Source organism: Phyllobates terribilis, unplaced genomic scaffold (assembly GCF_046119375.1).
Source record: "Phyllobates terribilis strain yellow unplaced genomic scaffold, ASM4611937v1 Scaffold_1__5_contigs__length_1240528914, whole genome shotgun sequence".
Lineage (NCBI taxonomy): Eukaryota > Metazoa > Chordata > Amphibia > Anura > Dendrobatidae > Phyllobates > Phyllobates terribilis.
Genome location: NW_027362761.1, coordinates 618,534,795 through 618,547,730, shown reverse-complemented (window position 1 = coordinate 618,547,730; position 12,936 = coordinate 618,534,795). Strand labels below are relative to the sequence as shown.

The following is a 12,936-nucleotide window of genomic DNA, read 5'->3' as shown; positions in this document are numbered from 1 at the left end:
AGGCAGAGTACCCCAACAGGCAGGAAGAAGCAGCGTGGTGGCCGCACACAGAAGGCAGGCAACAGTTCCCCGTAACACCAACACGAGGTACGTTGCCAGTACAACCTGTAGGTCTTCCAGAGTCTGGAATTTTTTTAAAGACTCTGCTGATAACCCCAAAAAGGCCATTTGTACCATCTGCCATGTCAGCATCAGCAGGGGTGACAAAACTACCAGCCTGACCACCACCAGAATGATCAGGCACATGGCAGCAAAGCACCCGACTTTGTGGGGCGAAACTCAGGGTCCACGACCAGTGTCAGCGGGTGTCACCACTGCTTCTTCCGCTGTTGTGCGTGCAATAGAACCCCCTGTTGTGTGTGCAAGGCAATCCCCTGTCCATACTGCATGCAAAGATGCCCCCTCCTCTCAGTCTTCACTTGTTATGGTAGTTTCTCAAGAAACAGCATCAACATCCACGTCCCACTGCAGCGTTCAATTGTCCATATCCCAGACCTTTGAACGAAAGCAGAAATTCGCAGCTAACGCGCCACAGGCCACAGTCCTAAATTCGCACATTTCACGACTGCTTGCGTTGGAAATGCTGCCTTTTAGGCTGGTGGAGACGGAATTCTTCCGCAACCTTATGGCGGTGGCCGTCCCTCGGTACTCGGTCCCCAGCCGACACTATTTTGCCCGGTGTGCCATCCCCGCACTACACAAGCACGTGTCCCAAAACATCTGCCGTGCCCTCAATAATGCAGTTACTGGGAGAGTGCACCTGACAACGGACACGTGGACAAGTGCTTGTGGCCAGGGACGGTACATCTCCCTGACGGCACACTGGGTAAACATAGTGGAAGCCGGGACCCAGTCGGACCTTGGGACGGAACAGAACACATCCTCCCCACACCGAGGATTGCGGGCCCTATGTCAGTCAGAGTTGCCCCCACAGTGTACAGCTCCTGCGCATCATCCTCCTCCTCATGTTCTGCCTCCATCTCAGATATCACCACATCAGTTACAAGCTGGAAGCACTGCAGTACTGCCTCAGCCAAGCGGAAACAGGCTGTGCTGAAACTCATAAGCTTAGCTGAGAAACTTCACACTGCTTGTGAGTTGTGGACAGCTGTGAAAGAGCAGGTAGATCTGTGGTTGAGACTGCTGAACCTACATCCAGGCATGGTCGTGTGTGACAATAGCCATAACCTGGTGGCGGCTCTGAGGCGAGGCGAGATCACACACGTACCATGCCTGGCTCATGTGCTTAACCTCGTGGTTCAGCGGTTTCTAAAATGGTACCCCGAGTTGCCAGATCTGCTCGTCAAAGTACGCCACCTGTCAGCTCATTTTCGCAAGTCGGCTACAGCTTCCGCCGCCCTTGCTGTGTTGCAGCAGTGTTTGCAGCTTCCGTCACACCGACTGGTGTGTGATGTCCCCACACGTTGGAACTCTACTCTCCACAATTTGCAAAGGATTTGTGAGCAGAAGAGAGCAATTGTGGAATACCAGCTGCAACAAGGCTGTCGATATTCAGGTCAGAATCCACACATAAGAACTCAGGAGTGGACCTGGATGTCTGACATATGTACCATCTTGACAAACTTTGAGGAGTCCACCAAGATGGTGAGTGGCGATGACGCCATCATTAACGTCAGCATCCCACTTGTCTGTCTTTTGCAACGCTCTTTTGCAACGCTCTCTGCAGAGAATTAAAGAGGAGGCATTGCAGCCAGAGTATGAAGAGATAGATCAAGAAGCCGTAGCGGTCGATTACACACAGCCCAGCCTCATCTCATCTCATCAACGTGCATTGGGGGACAATGAGGGAGAGGAGGAGGAGGAGGAAGAACAGGAGCTTGTATCATGCGCTGTAGACGGTAGTACCTGTACAACTGTCATACCGTCGGTTCAGCGTGGGTGGCCTGAGGACAGGGGGGAGGAGGAGGAGGAGGACGAGAGCATGGTCAGTCGTCATCTTGGTGAGGACACGGAAGTCTTGCCCGTTACCAGTCTGGCACACATGGCTGACTTTATGTTATGCTGTCTTAACCATGACCCTCGCGTTGTCAAAATGTTGGGTGACAGTCATTACTGGTTGGTGACACTTTTAGACCCCCGCTACAAGGAGAACTTTCACTCTCTTATTCCTGAGGTGGAGAGGTCTACAAAAATGGGGCAGTACCAGAAGGCCCTTGCTGCAGAACTGTTAAAAAAATTCCCATCTGAACATGCTAGCGGCAGAGGTCACAGTTCGTTGACCAACCAATGCGTACAAGCGAGAGAGAGACAACTCCAGTCCAGCAGAGGTAGGGGAACACAGTCAATGTTCTGGGACAGTTTTCTGAGACCCGCCCAGCTTACAGGCCCTGAGGCGTGGGGTACTCTCACAAGGAGTGGAAAGTTTCAAAAGATGGTGAGGGAGTACCTTGCCGACTGTACCAGCATCCTCTGTGATTCCTCTGTGCCTTTTAATTATTGGGTATCCAAGCTGGACACTTGGAATGAACTCGCTCTGTACGCCTTGAAGGTCCTGGCCTGCCCTGCCGCTAGCATGTTATCGGAGTGTGTTTTTAGTGCCGCTGGGGGAATTATAACTGATAAGCGCACTCGCCTGTCAACTGACAATGCTGACAAGCTGACCTTTATCAAAATGAACAAGGGCTGGATTGAGCCAGACTTCTCATCACCACCAAATGACAGCAGAGTAACATAAAGTCAAATCCACTGTGTTATTTTCGGGAGGTGTATTCACATGCACCTCTTCACACCCACACATGGGTATACGCTTCCTCATTTCGGCTGTTTTATGTTCTTCTCTTTATCCTCAGCCTCCACCACCACTATACCACCAAGGTGACCGTGGTCCGTGTTGCCATTATTGAAAGTTCCTCCGTCCTTATTTTTGTCAGATTTTGCTTGGAAGGCATAAGCAAAGACTTTGGGAGACCCACTCCCCAATAATGGGAATAAATTTTTTAAGATGCTGTACTCTATGGCTCTTGTAAGGGGCATTGAAAGGGTCTTGTTAAGATACTACAACCTCCACCACTTTTCCGAGGGGCATTAAAAGCGTCTTATTAAGCTACTGTGACCTCCACCACTTTTCCGAGGGGCATTAAAAGCGTCTTATTAAGCTACTGTGACCTCCACCACTTTTCCGAGGAGCATTAAAACCGTTTTGTTAAGGTACTGGGACCTCCACGTCTCTTCCAAGGGGCATTCAAACCATCTTGTTAAGCTACTGCGACCTCCACCACTTTTCCGAGGGGCATTAAAAGCATCTTATTAAGCTACTGGGACCCCCACGTCTCTTCCAAGGGGCATTCAAACTGTCTTGTTAAGCTACTGGGACCACCACGTCTCTTCTGAGGGGCATTAAAAGCATCTTGTTAAGCTACTGTGACCTCCACCACTTTTCCGAGGGGCATTCAAACCGTCTGGTTAAGCTACTGCGAACTCCATCACTTTTCCAAGGGGCATTAAAACCGTCTTGTTAAGCTACTGGGACCTCTACCACATTTCCGAGGGGCATTAAAACCATCTTGTTAAGCTACTGGGACCTCCACGTCTCTTCCAAGGGGCGTTAAAACCTTCTTGTTAAGCTACTGGGACCTCCACCACTTTTCCAAGGGGCATTAAAACCATCTTGTTAAGCTACTGGGACCTCCACGTCTCTTCTGAGGGGCATTAAAAGTGTCTTGTTAAACCACTCTGAACTCCACAGCTCTTCCAAGGAGTATTGAAATGTTGTTTTTATTTAACTCTAACCTCCACGACTCTTCGAACGGGCATTGCATTTCCTCCTAATTTTTGGCAGCTTTTGCTTGGAAGGCATAAGCAAATACTATGGGAGACCCACTCTCCAATAATGGGAATAATGTTTTTAATATGCTGTGCTGCATGGCTCTTGTAAGGGGCATTGCAAGTTCCTCCGTCCTAATTTTTGACAGCTTTTGCTTGGAAGGGATAAGCAAAGACTATGGGAGACACACTCCCCAATAATGGGAATAATGTTTGGAATATGCTGTACTGCATGGCTCTTGTAAGGAGCATTGCAAGTTCCTCCGTCCTAATTTTTGGCAGCTTTTGCTTGGAAGGCATAAGCAAAGACTATGGGAGACCTACTCCCCAATAATGGGAATAATGTTTGTAATGTGATGTACTGCATGGCTCTTGTAAGGGGCATTTCAAGTTCCTCCATCCTAATTTTTGGCAGCTTTTGCTTGGAAGGCATAAGCAAAGACTATGGGAGACCCACTCCCCAATAATGGGACTTATGTTTGTAATATGCTGTACTGCATGGCTCTTGTAAGGGGCATTACAAAGTTCCTCCGTCCTAATTTTTGGCAGCTTTTGCTTGGAAGGCATAAGCAAAGACTATGGGAGACACACTCCCTAATAATGGGAATAATGTTTGTAATATGCTGTACTGCATGGCTCTTGTAAGGGGCATTGCAAGTTCCTCCGTCCTAATTTTTGGCAGCTTTTGCTTGGAAGGCATAAGCAAAGACTATGGGAGACACACTCCCCAATAATGGGAATAATGTTTGTAATATGCTGTACTGCATGGCTCTTGTAAGGGGCATTAAAACAGTCTTGTTAAGCTACTGGGACCTCCACATCTTTTCCGAGGGGCATTAAAACCGTCTTGTTAAGCTAATGTGACCTCCACGTCTCTTCAAAGGGGCATTAAAACCGTCTTCTTAAGCCACTCTGAACTCCACAGCTCTTCCAAGGGGCATTGAAATGTTGTTTTTAATTACCTCTAACCTCCACGACTCTTCCAACGGGCATTGCATTTCCTCCTAATTTTAGTCAGCTTTTTCTTTTCAATGCAAAGACGAAAACTAAGGGAGACCCACTCCCCAATAATGGGTAGAAGGTTTTTAGTACGCTGTAATCCACGTCTGTTTCAAGGGGCATTGCAGTTCCTCATAATTTTTGGAAAGCCTTCCATTCACTGCTAAGGCCAACAGTGTACAGGAGACCCAGTTGCTATAAATGGAAAAAACGGTTTAGGTAAGGCGCTCTGACCTCCATGTCATTTCCAAGGGGCATTGGAGTGCCTCAAAATTTTTGGTAGGCATTGCACTCACTGTATGCCCTATAACTGTCCATATCCTACCTCGGAGGAGGTAGGATATGCGCCAAAACGCTGACCACCTCAGGCCTAGCTGCTACTACATACATGCGCTTGCATTCCAAGAAAACAAAGCAGATGCTAACTTCTATCATCATCATCATCATGCTCCTCACCTTGGCACTCTCAACTCCCCTGATGGAGAAGCCAGGGCCCACCGGAGGAGTCTGGTTCTCTGGTGGGCTCGTCCAATGCTGCCCTAAAGCAGGCCGGGCTAAGAAAAGTGTGTGGAGGGATGTTCCAAGGAGAAATAGGGGCGATCTGTGGACCGTTTATGGACACCCGGCTGCCCCCAGGCGGCTGGGGACCATGTGTGGACACCCGGCCGCGGGGCGGCTGGGGACCGAGTATGGACACCTGGTTGCCCCCTGGCGGCTGGGGACCGAGTGTGGACACCCAGCCGCTGGGCGGCTGTGGGCTGAGTATGGATTCCAGGCCGCCAACGCAGGCATGACGTGGTGGCCAGATTCCGCCTCCATATGCCGAAAAGGCCCAATTTCAAGTGCAAGCAAGTAGTATGGTATTGCAGCCTCAGGGTGGGTGGGTGGTTGGCTGCATATTTGCGCTTGCATTGCAAGGAATGGGGGAGGTACAATTGAACAGGGGACAAGAACTTGCAAGGGGATAGTTGCAAGTCTGCATCTTCTGATGCGGCAAGGATCACTTCTGATGGGCACACTTTTAGACAGTGACCTGGGTGTCAGAGATGCTTCCAGGGGTCTTCCCCATGCTGTTCCCATGTCTTTTCAGCACTGTATGCATGTGTCACACAGCACATGGCCAGATAAGGTTGTAAAATGTTAAAATGACATTTCCCGGTGAATGCATTTGTCATGGTTGAAAGCAATACAAAAGTGCAAAAACACATAAAAAATGCTACTTGTGAACAAAGCCCAAGGTGTGGAGGAGTATTTTTGTTTTTGGTTATTTATTTTACCTTATACACAAGTCTTTACCCTGGAAAGGAAATTCCTTAACATATTTCACAGGAAAGCAGTTTCACTTTCGTTTTTGAACGTTTTATTGTGAGCCTGTAAAGTGGCTTAATACCTCTGACCACGTTGTTGACAGCAGTGACCTGGGGGTCAGAAATGCTTCCTGGGGCGATCCCCATGCTGTCCCCATGTCATTTGAGCACTGTCACTATCGTTTTGGGCACTTGTTAGGCTTTTAAAAGACTGCCGGGGGTGCCGCCGCAAAAATGCTCGGGTCTCCCATAGACTAACATTGGGCTCGTTGCTCGGGTCGAGCACCCGAGTATCACGGTGAGCTCGGCCCGAGCTTCGAGCACCCAGGCATTTTAGTGCTCACTCAACACTAGTCGTGTTTGATTGTATATATGTCACCCAGTCTCCGGTGCAGTTATCGGGAGTTAGTAGCAGGACTGGGCATGTCTCTGCTACGTTCAGCCTCTCCAGGTTTCGGGATGATTGTGGATCTCCTGCAATGCTCAGCTGTGACTGAGCAGAGAATTCACCAGCTTCGTCTAATCCCCTAAACTGTTATATGTCTAAACCTAGACTAACACAATGCAGCAGACAGATCAGGTCATGAAAAGAACGTCATAAAGTGGATCTGATTCTAGGTTTTACTATCATTTATAGATCTCTTCCACCTGATGAGGCCGCTGTTCTTACACTGAAAGCCCATGCAGTAGTGGCTGCACAATCCTTTTATAAAACTTCCCTGCTCCTTCCAATTAGTAACAGGTCCTGAGCCTGCATACAATGCACGGAGGATAAAGCATGTCTCTGGGTCTACATCTCCTGAATCATGAGCACAGGAAAGCAGTGGCCGACCTCCCCTATCACACAGACTAAGCTTAATCCAAAGTTCACATAAGCACTCAGTGACCTGATAATTAATGGGATAAAGTCAGAGGCAGCGCGGTAGAATAAGGCCTCCTAATCGTAGGAAGGCGTAAGGGTGGTCAGTAAGAGGTTAGAACGTCTACCCCTCAGTCTTTGTGGATTTCCTCTTTTCTCAGTAATTTGTACCTTATAATAATCCTACCCCCTCTGTAATAATTCTTCTCTGTGATACACTGGAGAAAATATGAGAAGGCGGAGCTACAGGGAAGAGGGAGGGAGCAGCAGCCGAACCAATGGCGAGACAGGGGGTGTGTCTCAGACTACACTACACCTCTGCAGACCTTATATCGAAGGACTCACATATACATTATAGTGAATTAAGCTGAACCAGATGACCACCTAATATGTATGTGAACCATCCCACCCCTCCAACAGATGATGGGAGAGACAGACCAGACAGCTTTTAGTTTTAAAGTCCATTCTTTTTTGCTCTAGCTAGAGATAACCTCCTGCCTTGGATGACTGTTAACAGACCATGGGGTCTGAAGGAGGATTGAGGGGGTCTAGACAAGAAAAAAGGTGTCTAGAAGAGGATGGGGGGATTTTAGTGAGGGCCAAGGGGAACGTGAGGTCAAGAGGTGTGTGGGTCTAGAGGACGAGGACACAGGAGAAAGGACGAGTTGATAGGCAGGGGAGTCTGAAAGTGGATGGTAGGACATTATTCTTACAATGCATGAGGTTATTTTTTTTTGATAGATAGACTTCTTACCTCAAATTCAGTGATGTTCCCCTTGTCACTTCTGAGCCTCCAGATGATTGTACTGTCCTCCATGCTGGGCGTCTGCACAATGTCTGGAGCTCCGGGGACTGTAGAAAAGAGGGAAAATCGAATACACATCCAACACTTGATAGGTGATAAAGCTTTATGATGTGAGGAGATGTCATCCTCACTATCACGCGATGTCTTACTGCTCCGATAAACATTCACAGCTGCCTATGGAGAAAGGTACCTATATGTGTCACCAGCTGAGGCCTCCATAGCGCAGCAGTTGTCCACCTCTATACTGCACTCTTGAGCTTGCTGTCTATGGCATCATCATGTAAAGGATTACAACTCCTAGGATTCCTCTAATTACTATAAATTATAACTTTCATGCATCGCTATAGAAAGATATATCCTATCACTGTGCTCACTCTGTTAGATGTGATGTTCTGCATTATCTGCTGCCCAGCATGAGAAACATATTCCTCCAGAGACATGGAAAAGAGGAGAACAAAGAGCAGTGGACATGTGTGATATGTGACGTAATGTGGGAGTATGATATGTCACATAAGTAGGTAATAAACCTAATAAACTCCAAAATGGCAGTCACGTGACAGTAGGTGAGGATGCCGTACATAGAGAGACATCACATTAGTAAGTGACTGATCTTATGGCATGTTAGACATTTACACGTGATTTTTCAAAATCTAACTGTGCTTTCAAGCAACTTTTTAAAACAAGCCGTCCTGTGTGAGTACAGGAGGAATAACTCTATAACACTATGTCTGTCCATTATATGACTTTTATTCCACGTTTTCACAAGTTTTTCCTCTCGGCAGGCTTTATTTATAATTTGCAATCCATTCAGAGCCGGCAGAAGGAGAGAGGGATTCCCGTTCTTCATTCCTTTTTTTTTTTTTTTACTTTTTAGCATTTAGAAACAAGCAGCAGCATGAATTACTGAGCTGTGTAGCTGTGACTCCAGCACTAGAGTGAGGTTAAAGAGTAGAGATGAGCGGTGTTCGACTAGAACTGTTCGCCAATCTCAAATTCGAGCTGTTTTGGGCGGTGTTCGAGTTGTTCGACGAACCCGAACGATTTGCAAAAAATTCGGCTATTCGAGGTTATGTTCGATAACTGTTCGTGCACCAAAAGCGTGTCCTGCATGTCTGGCGCTATTTAGAGCACCAATCATGCAGGGATTGTCTGCCACTCACTGTAATGCCACAGCCATGGTGGTTGTGGCATTACAGTGATTGCCCAAATCGATGGGAACAGTGCCAACAGTGAAACATGAAAAGCCGGCAATTCAGCAGCGGCATACACCGGTACCCGACAAATTAGAACCAAAAGAATAGAGCATCACACATAGATTAGATAGATAGAAACATGTCAGTCACATATATATGAAGTACAGTGACAGTGTTGCTTACTGTACTTGTCATTTAGTGTAAAGGATTTATTAAAAAATATAATAGTGTTTTCATGCACTGTCTCTTTAAAAAAGCCGGCCGGCAATTCAGCAGCGGTACCCAACAATTTATAACAGACAGAATAGAGCTTCACACATAGATTAGATAGATAGAAACATGTCAGTCACATATATATGAAGTACAGTGATAGTGTTGGTTACTGTACTTGTCATTTAGTATTAAAATAAAGGATTTATTATTAAAAAAATTGGCGTGGGATCCCCCATAATTTTAGGCTCTAGCGGAGGTTAAGCAGACGGCTGGGGCAGATGTTTGAAGCCTGGGAAGGGGGTAATACCCACGGAGCTTCCCAGGCTACTAATATCAGCCCCCAGCTGAATACATAGCCTTTACTAGCTATTAAAATGGGGGACCCCCCAAAAAAAATGACGTGGGGTCCCCCCTAATTTAATAGCTAGCAAAGGCTAGGCAGACAGCTGGGGGCTGATATTAATAGCCCAGGAAGGGAGCCATGAATATTGGCCCCCTCCCAGGCTAGAAACACCAGCCGTCAGCCGCCCCAGAAATGGCGCATTCATAGGATGCGCCAATTCTGGCACTTAGCCTCGCTCTTCCACGCTGCCCTGGTGCGGTGGCAGGAGGTAATAGGGTTGGGGTTGATGTCAGCTTATAATGCCAGCTGACATCAAGCCCAGGTTAGTAATGGAGAGGCGTCTATAAGACACCCCCATTACTAACCCCATAGTCAAAGTTAAAAAAAACACAAACACCCAGAATAAAGTCCTTTAATTGAAATAAAGACACAATCCTTTATTGTTCTAAATTAAACCATACTTACCGTCACGCCCATTCCAGCTGAAGCCAACGATCTCCTGCAATAAAAGAAAAATAATAAAGCAACCTCATCCTTACCTTTCCATGGTTCCCACGACAGCTTCAGCTCTGCTACATCGAGATGACAGGCTGGACCGCAGCAGAACGCTGCCATCCAGCCTCTCATCCCGCAGACACTGAGAAGCGCAGGCTTGCTTGCGCTGCTCAGCGTCTCTCTGTGACGACATCCAGATGAGCCGAGTTCATGTCCAATGAACTCGGCTCACCTCATGCACGTCACTGACAGCGTGGGAAAATTCTCACGCTGAAGCGGTGAGTGCAGGAGAATTCTCCCACGCTGTCAGTGACTTGCATAAGGTGAGCTCATGTCCAATGAACTCAGCTCACCTCCTGCACGTCACTGACAGCGTGGGAGAATTCTCCTGCACTCAGCGCTTCAGCGTGAGAATTCTCCCACGCTGAAGCGCTGAGTGCAGGAGAATTTTCCCACGCTGTCAGTGACGTGCATAAGGTGAGCTCATGTCCAATGAACTCAGCTCACCTCCTGCACGTCACTGACAGCGTGGGAGAATTCTCCTGCACTCAGCGCTTCAGTGTGAGAATTCTCCCACGCTGAAGCGCTGAGTGCAGGAGAATTTTCCCACGCTGTCAGTGACGTGCATGAGGTGAGCCGAGTTCATTGGACATTAACTCGGCTCATCTGGATGCCCTCACAGAGAGACACTGTGGAGCGCAAGCAAGCCTGCGCTTCTCAGTGTCTGCGGGATGACAGGCTGGATGGCAGCGTTCTGCTGCGGTCCAGCCTGTCATCTCGATGTAGCAGAGCTGAAGCTGTCATGGGAACCATGGAAAGGTAAGGATGAGGTTGCTTTATTATTTTTCTTTTATTTCAGGAGATCGTTGGCTTCAGCTGGAATGGGTGTGATGGTAAGTATGGTTTAATTTAGAACAATAAAGAATTGTGTGTTTATTTCAATTAAAGGACTTTTTTCTGGGTGTTGTGTTTTTTTTAAATACTTTACTAGAAATTCATGGTGGTCATGTCTAATATTGGCGTGACCCCATGAATTTCGGGCTTAGGGCCAGCTGATAATGCCAAGCTGGCCCTAACCCCTTTATTACCCAGTGAGCCACCGCATCAGGGCCCTGGATGAGTTGGGTACAGCGCCAGAAGATGGCGCTTCTATGAACGCGCAATTTTCCGGGGTGGCTGCGGACTGCAATTTGCAGCGGGGGGGGCAGAAAGCTTGGGCCTCCCTGCGCTGCGGATTCCAGCCCCCAGCTGCCTAGTTGTACCTGGCTGGACACAAAAACAGGGCGAAGCCCCACGTCAATTTTCTTTAAATTATTTCATGAAATAATTAAGAAAAAAAGGGCTTCCCTATATTGTTGTGTCCGGCCAGGTACAAATAGGCAGCTGGTGGTTGGGGGCAGCCCGTTCCTGCCTGCTGTACCTGGCTGGACACAAATATAGTGCGAAGCCCCACGTCAATTTTTTTTTAATTATTTCATGAATTTCCTGAAATAATTAAAAAAAAATTGACGTGGGGCTTCGCACTATATTTGTGTCCAGCCAGGTACAGCAGGCAGGAACGGGCTGCCCCCATCCACCAGCTGCCTATTTGTACCTGGCCGGACACAACAATATAGGGAAGGCCTTTTTTTCTTAATTTCATGAAATTCATGAAATAATTAAAAAAAAAGTACGTGGGGCTTCGCCCTATTTTTGTGTCCAGCCAGGTACAACTAGGCAGCTGGGGGCTGGAATCTGCAGCGCAGGGAGGCCCAAGCTTTCTGGGCCCCCCCCCGCTACAAATTGCAGTCCGCAGCCACCCCGGAAAATGGCGCGTTCATAGAAGCGCCATCTTCTGGCGCTGTACCCAACTCATCCAGGGCCCTGGTGCGGTGGCTCACTGGGTAATAAAGGGGTTAGGGCCAGCTTGGTATTATCAGCTGGCCCCAAGCCCAAAATTCATGGGATCACGCCAGTATTAGACATGACCACCATGAATTTCTAGTAAAGTATTTAAAAAAAACACAACACCCAGAATAAAGTCCTTTAATTGAAATAAAGACACAATTCTTTATTGTTCTAAATTAAACCATACTTACCATCACACCCATTCCAGCTGAAGCCAACGATCTCCTGCAATAAAAGAAAAATAATAAACCAACCTCATCCTTACCTTTCCATGGTTCCCACGACAGCTTCAGCTCTGCTACATCGAGATGACTGGCTGGACCGCAGCAGAACGCTGCCATTCAGTCTGTCATCCCGCAGACACTGAGAAGCGCAGGCATGCTTGCGCTCCTCACTGTCTCGCTGTGACGGCATCCAGATGAGCCGAGGTCATGTCCAATGAACTCGGCTCACCTCATGCACGTCACTGACAGCGTGGGAAAATTCTCACGCTGAAGTGCTGAGTGCAGGAGAATTCTCCCACGCTGTCAGTGATGTGCATGAGGTGAGCTCATGTCCAATGAACTCAGCTCACCTCCTGCACGTCACTGACAGCGTGGGAAAATTCTCCTGCAATCAGCGCTTCAGCGTGAGAATTTTCCCACGCTGTCAGTGACGTGCATGAGGTGAGCCGAGTTCATTGGACATGAACTCGGCTCATCTGGATGTCGTCACAGAGAGACGCTGAGCAGCGCAAGCAAGCCTGCGCTTCTCAGTGTCTGCGGGATGACAGGCTGGATGGCGGCGTTCTGCTGCGGTCCAGCCTGTCATCTCGATGTAGCAGAGCTGAAGCTGTCGTGGGAACCATGGAAAGGTAAGGATGAGGTTGCTTTATTATTTTTCTTTTATTGCAGGAGATCGTTGGCTTCAGCTGGAATGGGCGTGATGGTAGGTATGGTTTAATTTAGAACAATAAAGGATTGTGTCTTTATTTCAATTAAAGGACTTTATTTTGGGTGTTTGTGTTTTTTTTAACTTTGACTATGGGGTTGGTAATGGGGGTGTCTTATAGA

At 47.8% G+C, this 12,936-nt stretch overlaps 1 protein-coding gene across 1 annotated transcript in view; it reads right to left on the bottom strand.

Moving 5' to 3' along the window:
* The window catches only part of LOC141272996 (receptor-type tyrosine-protein phosphatase T-like), a 424,966-nt gene that overhangs the window by 91,596 nt on the left and 320,434 nt on the right, over positions 1-12,936 (bottom strand). The window contains exon 12 of the mRNA XM_073684271.1: positions 7,703-7,800. Coding sequence (XP_073540372.1) covers positions 7,703-7,800 — 98 coding nt within the window. The remainder of the gene's footprint in view (positions 1-7,702; positions 7,801-12,936) is intronic.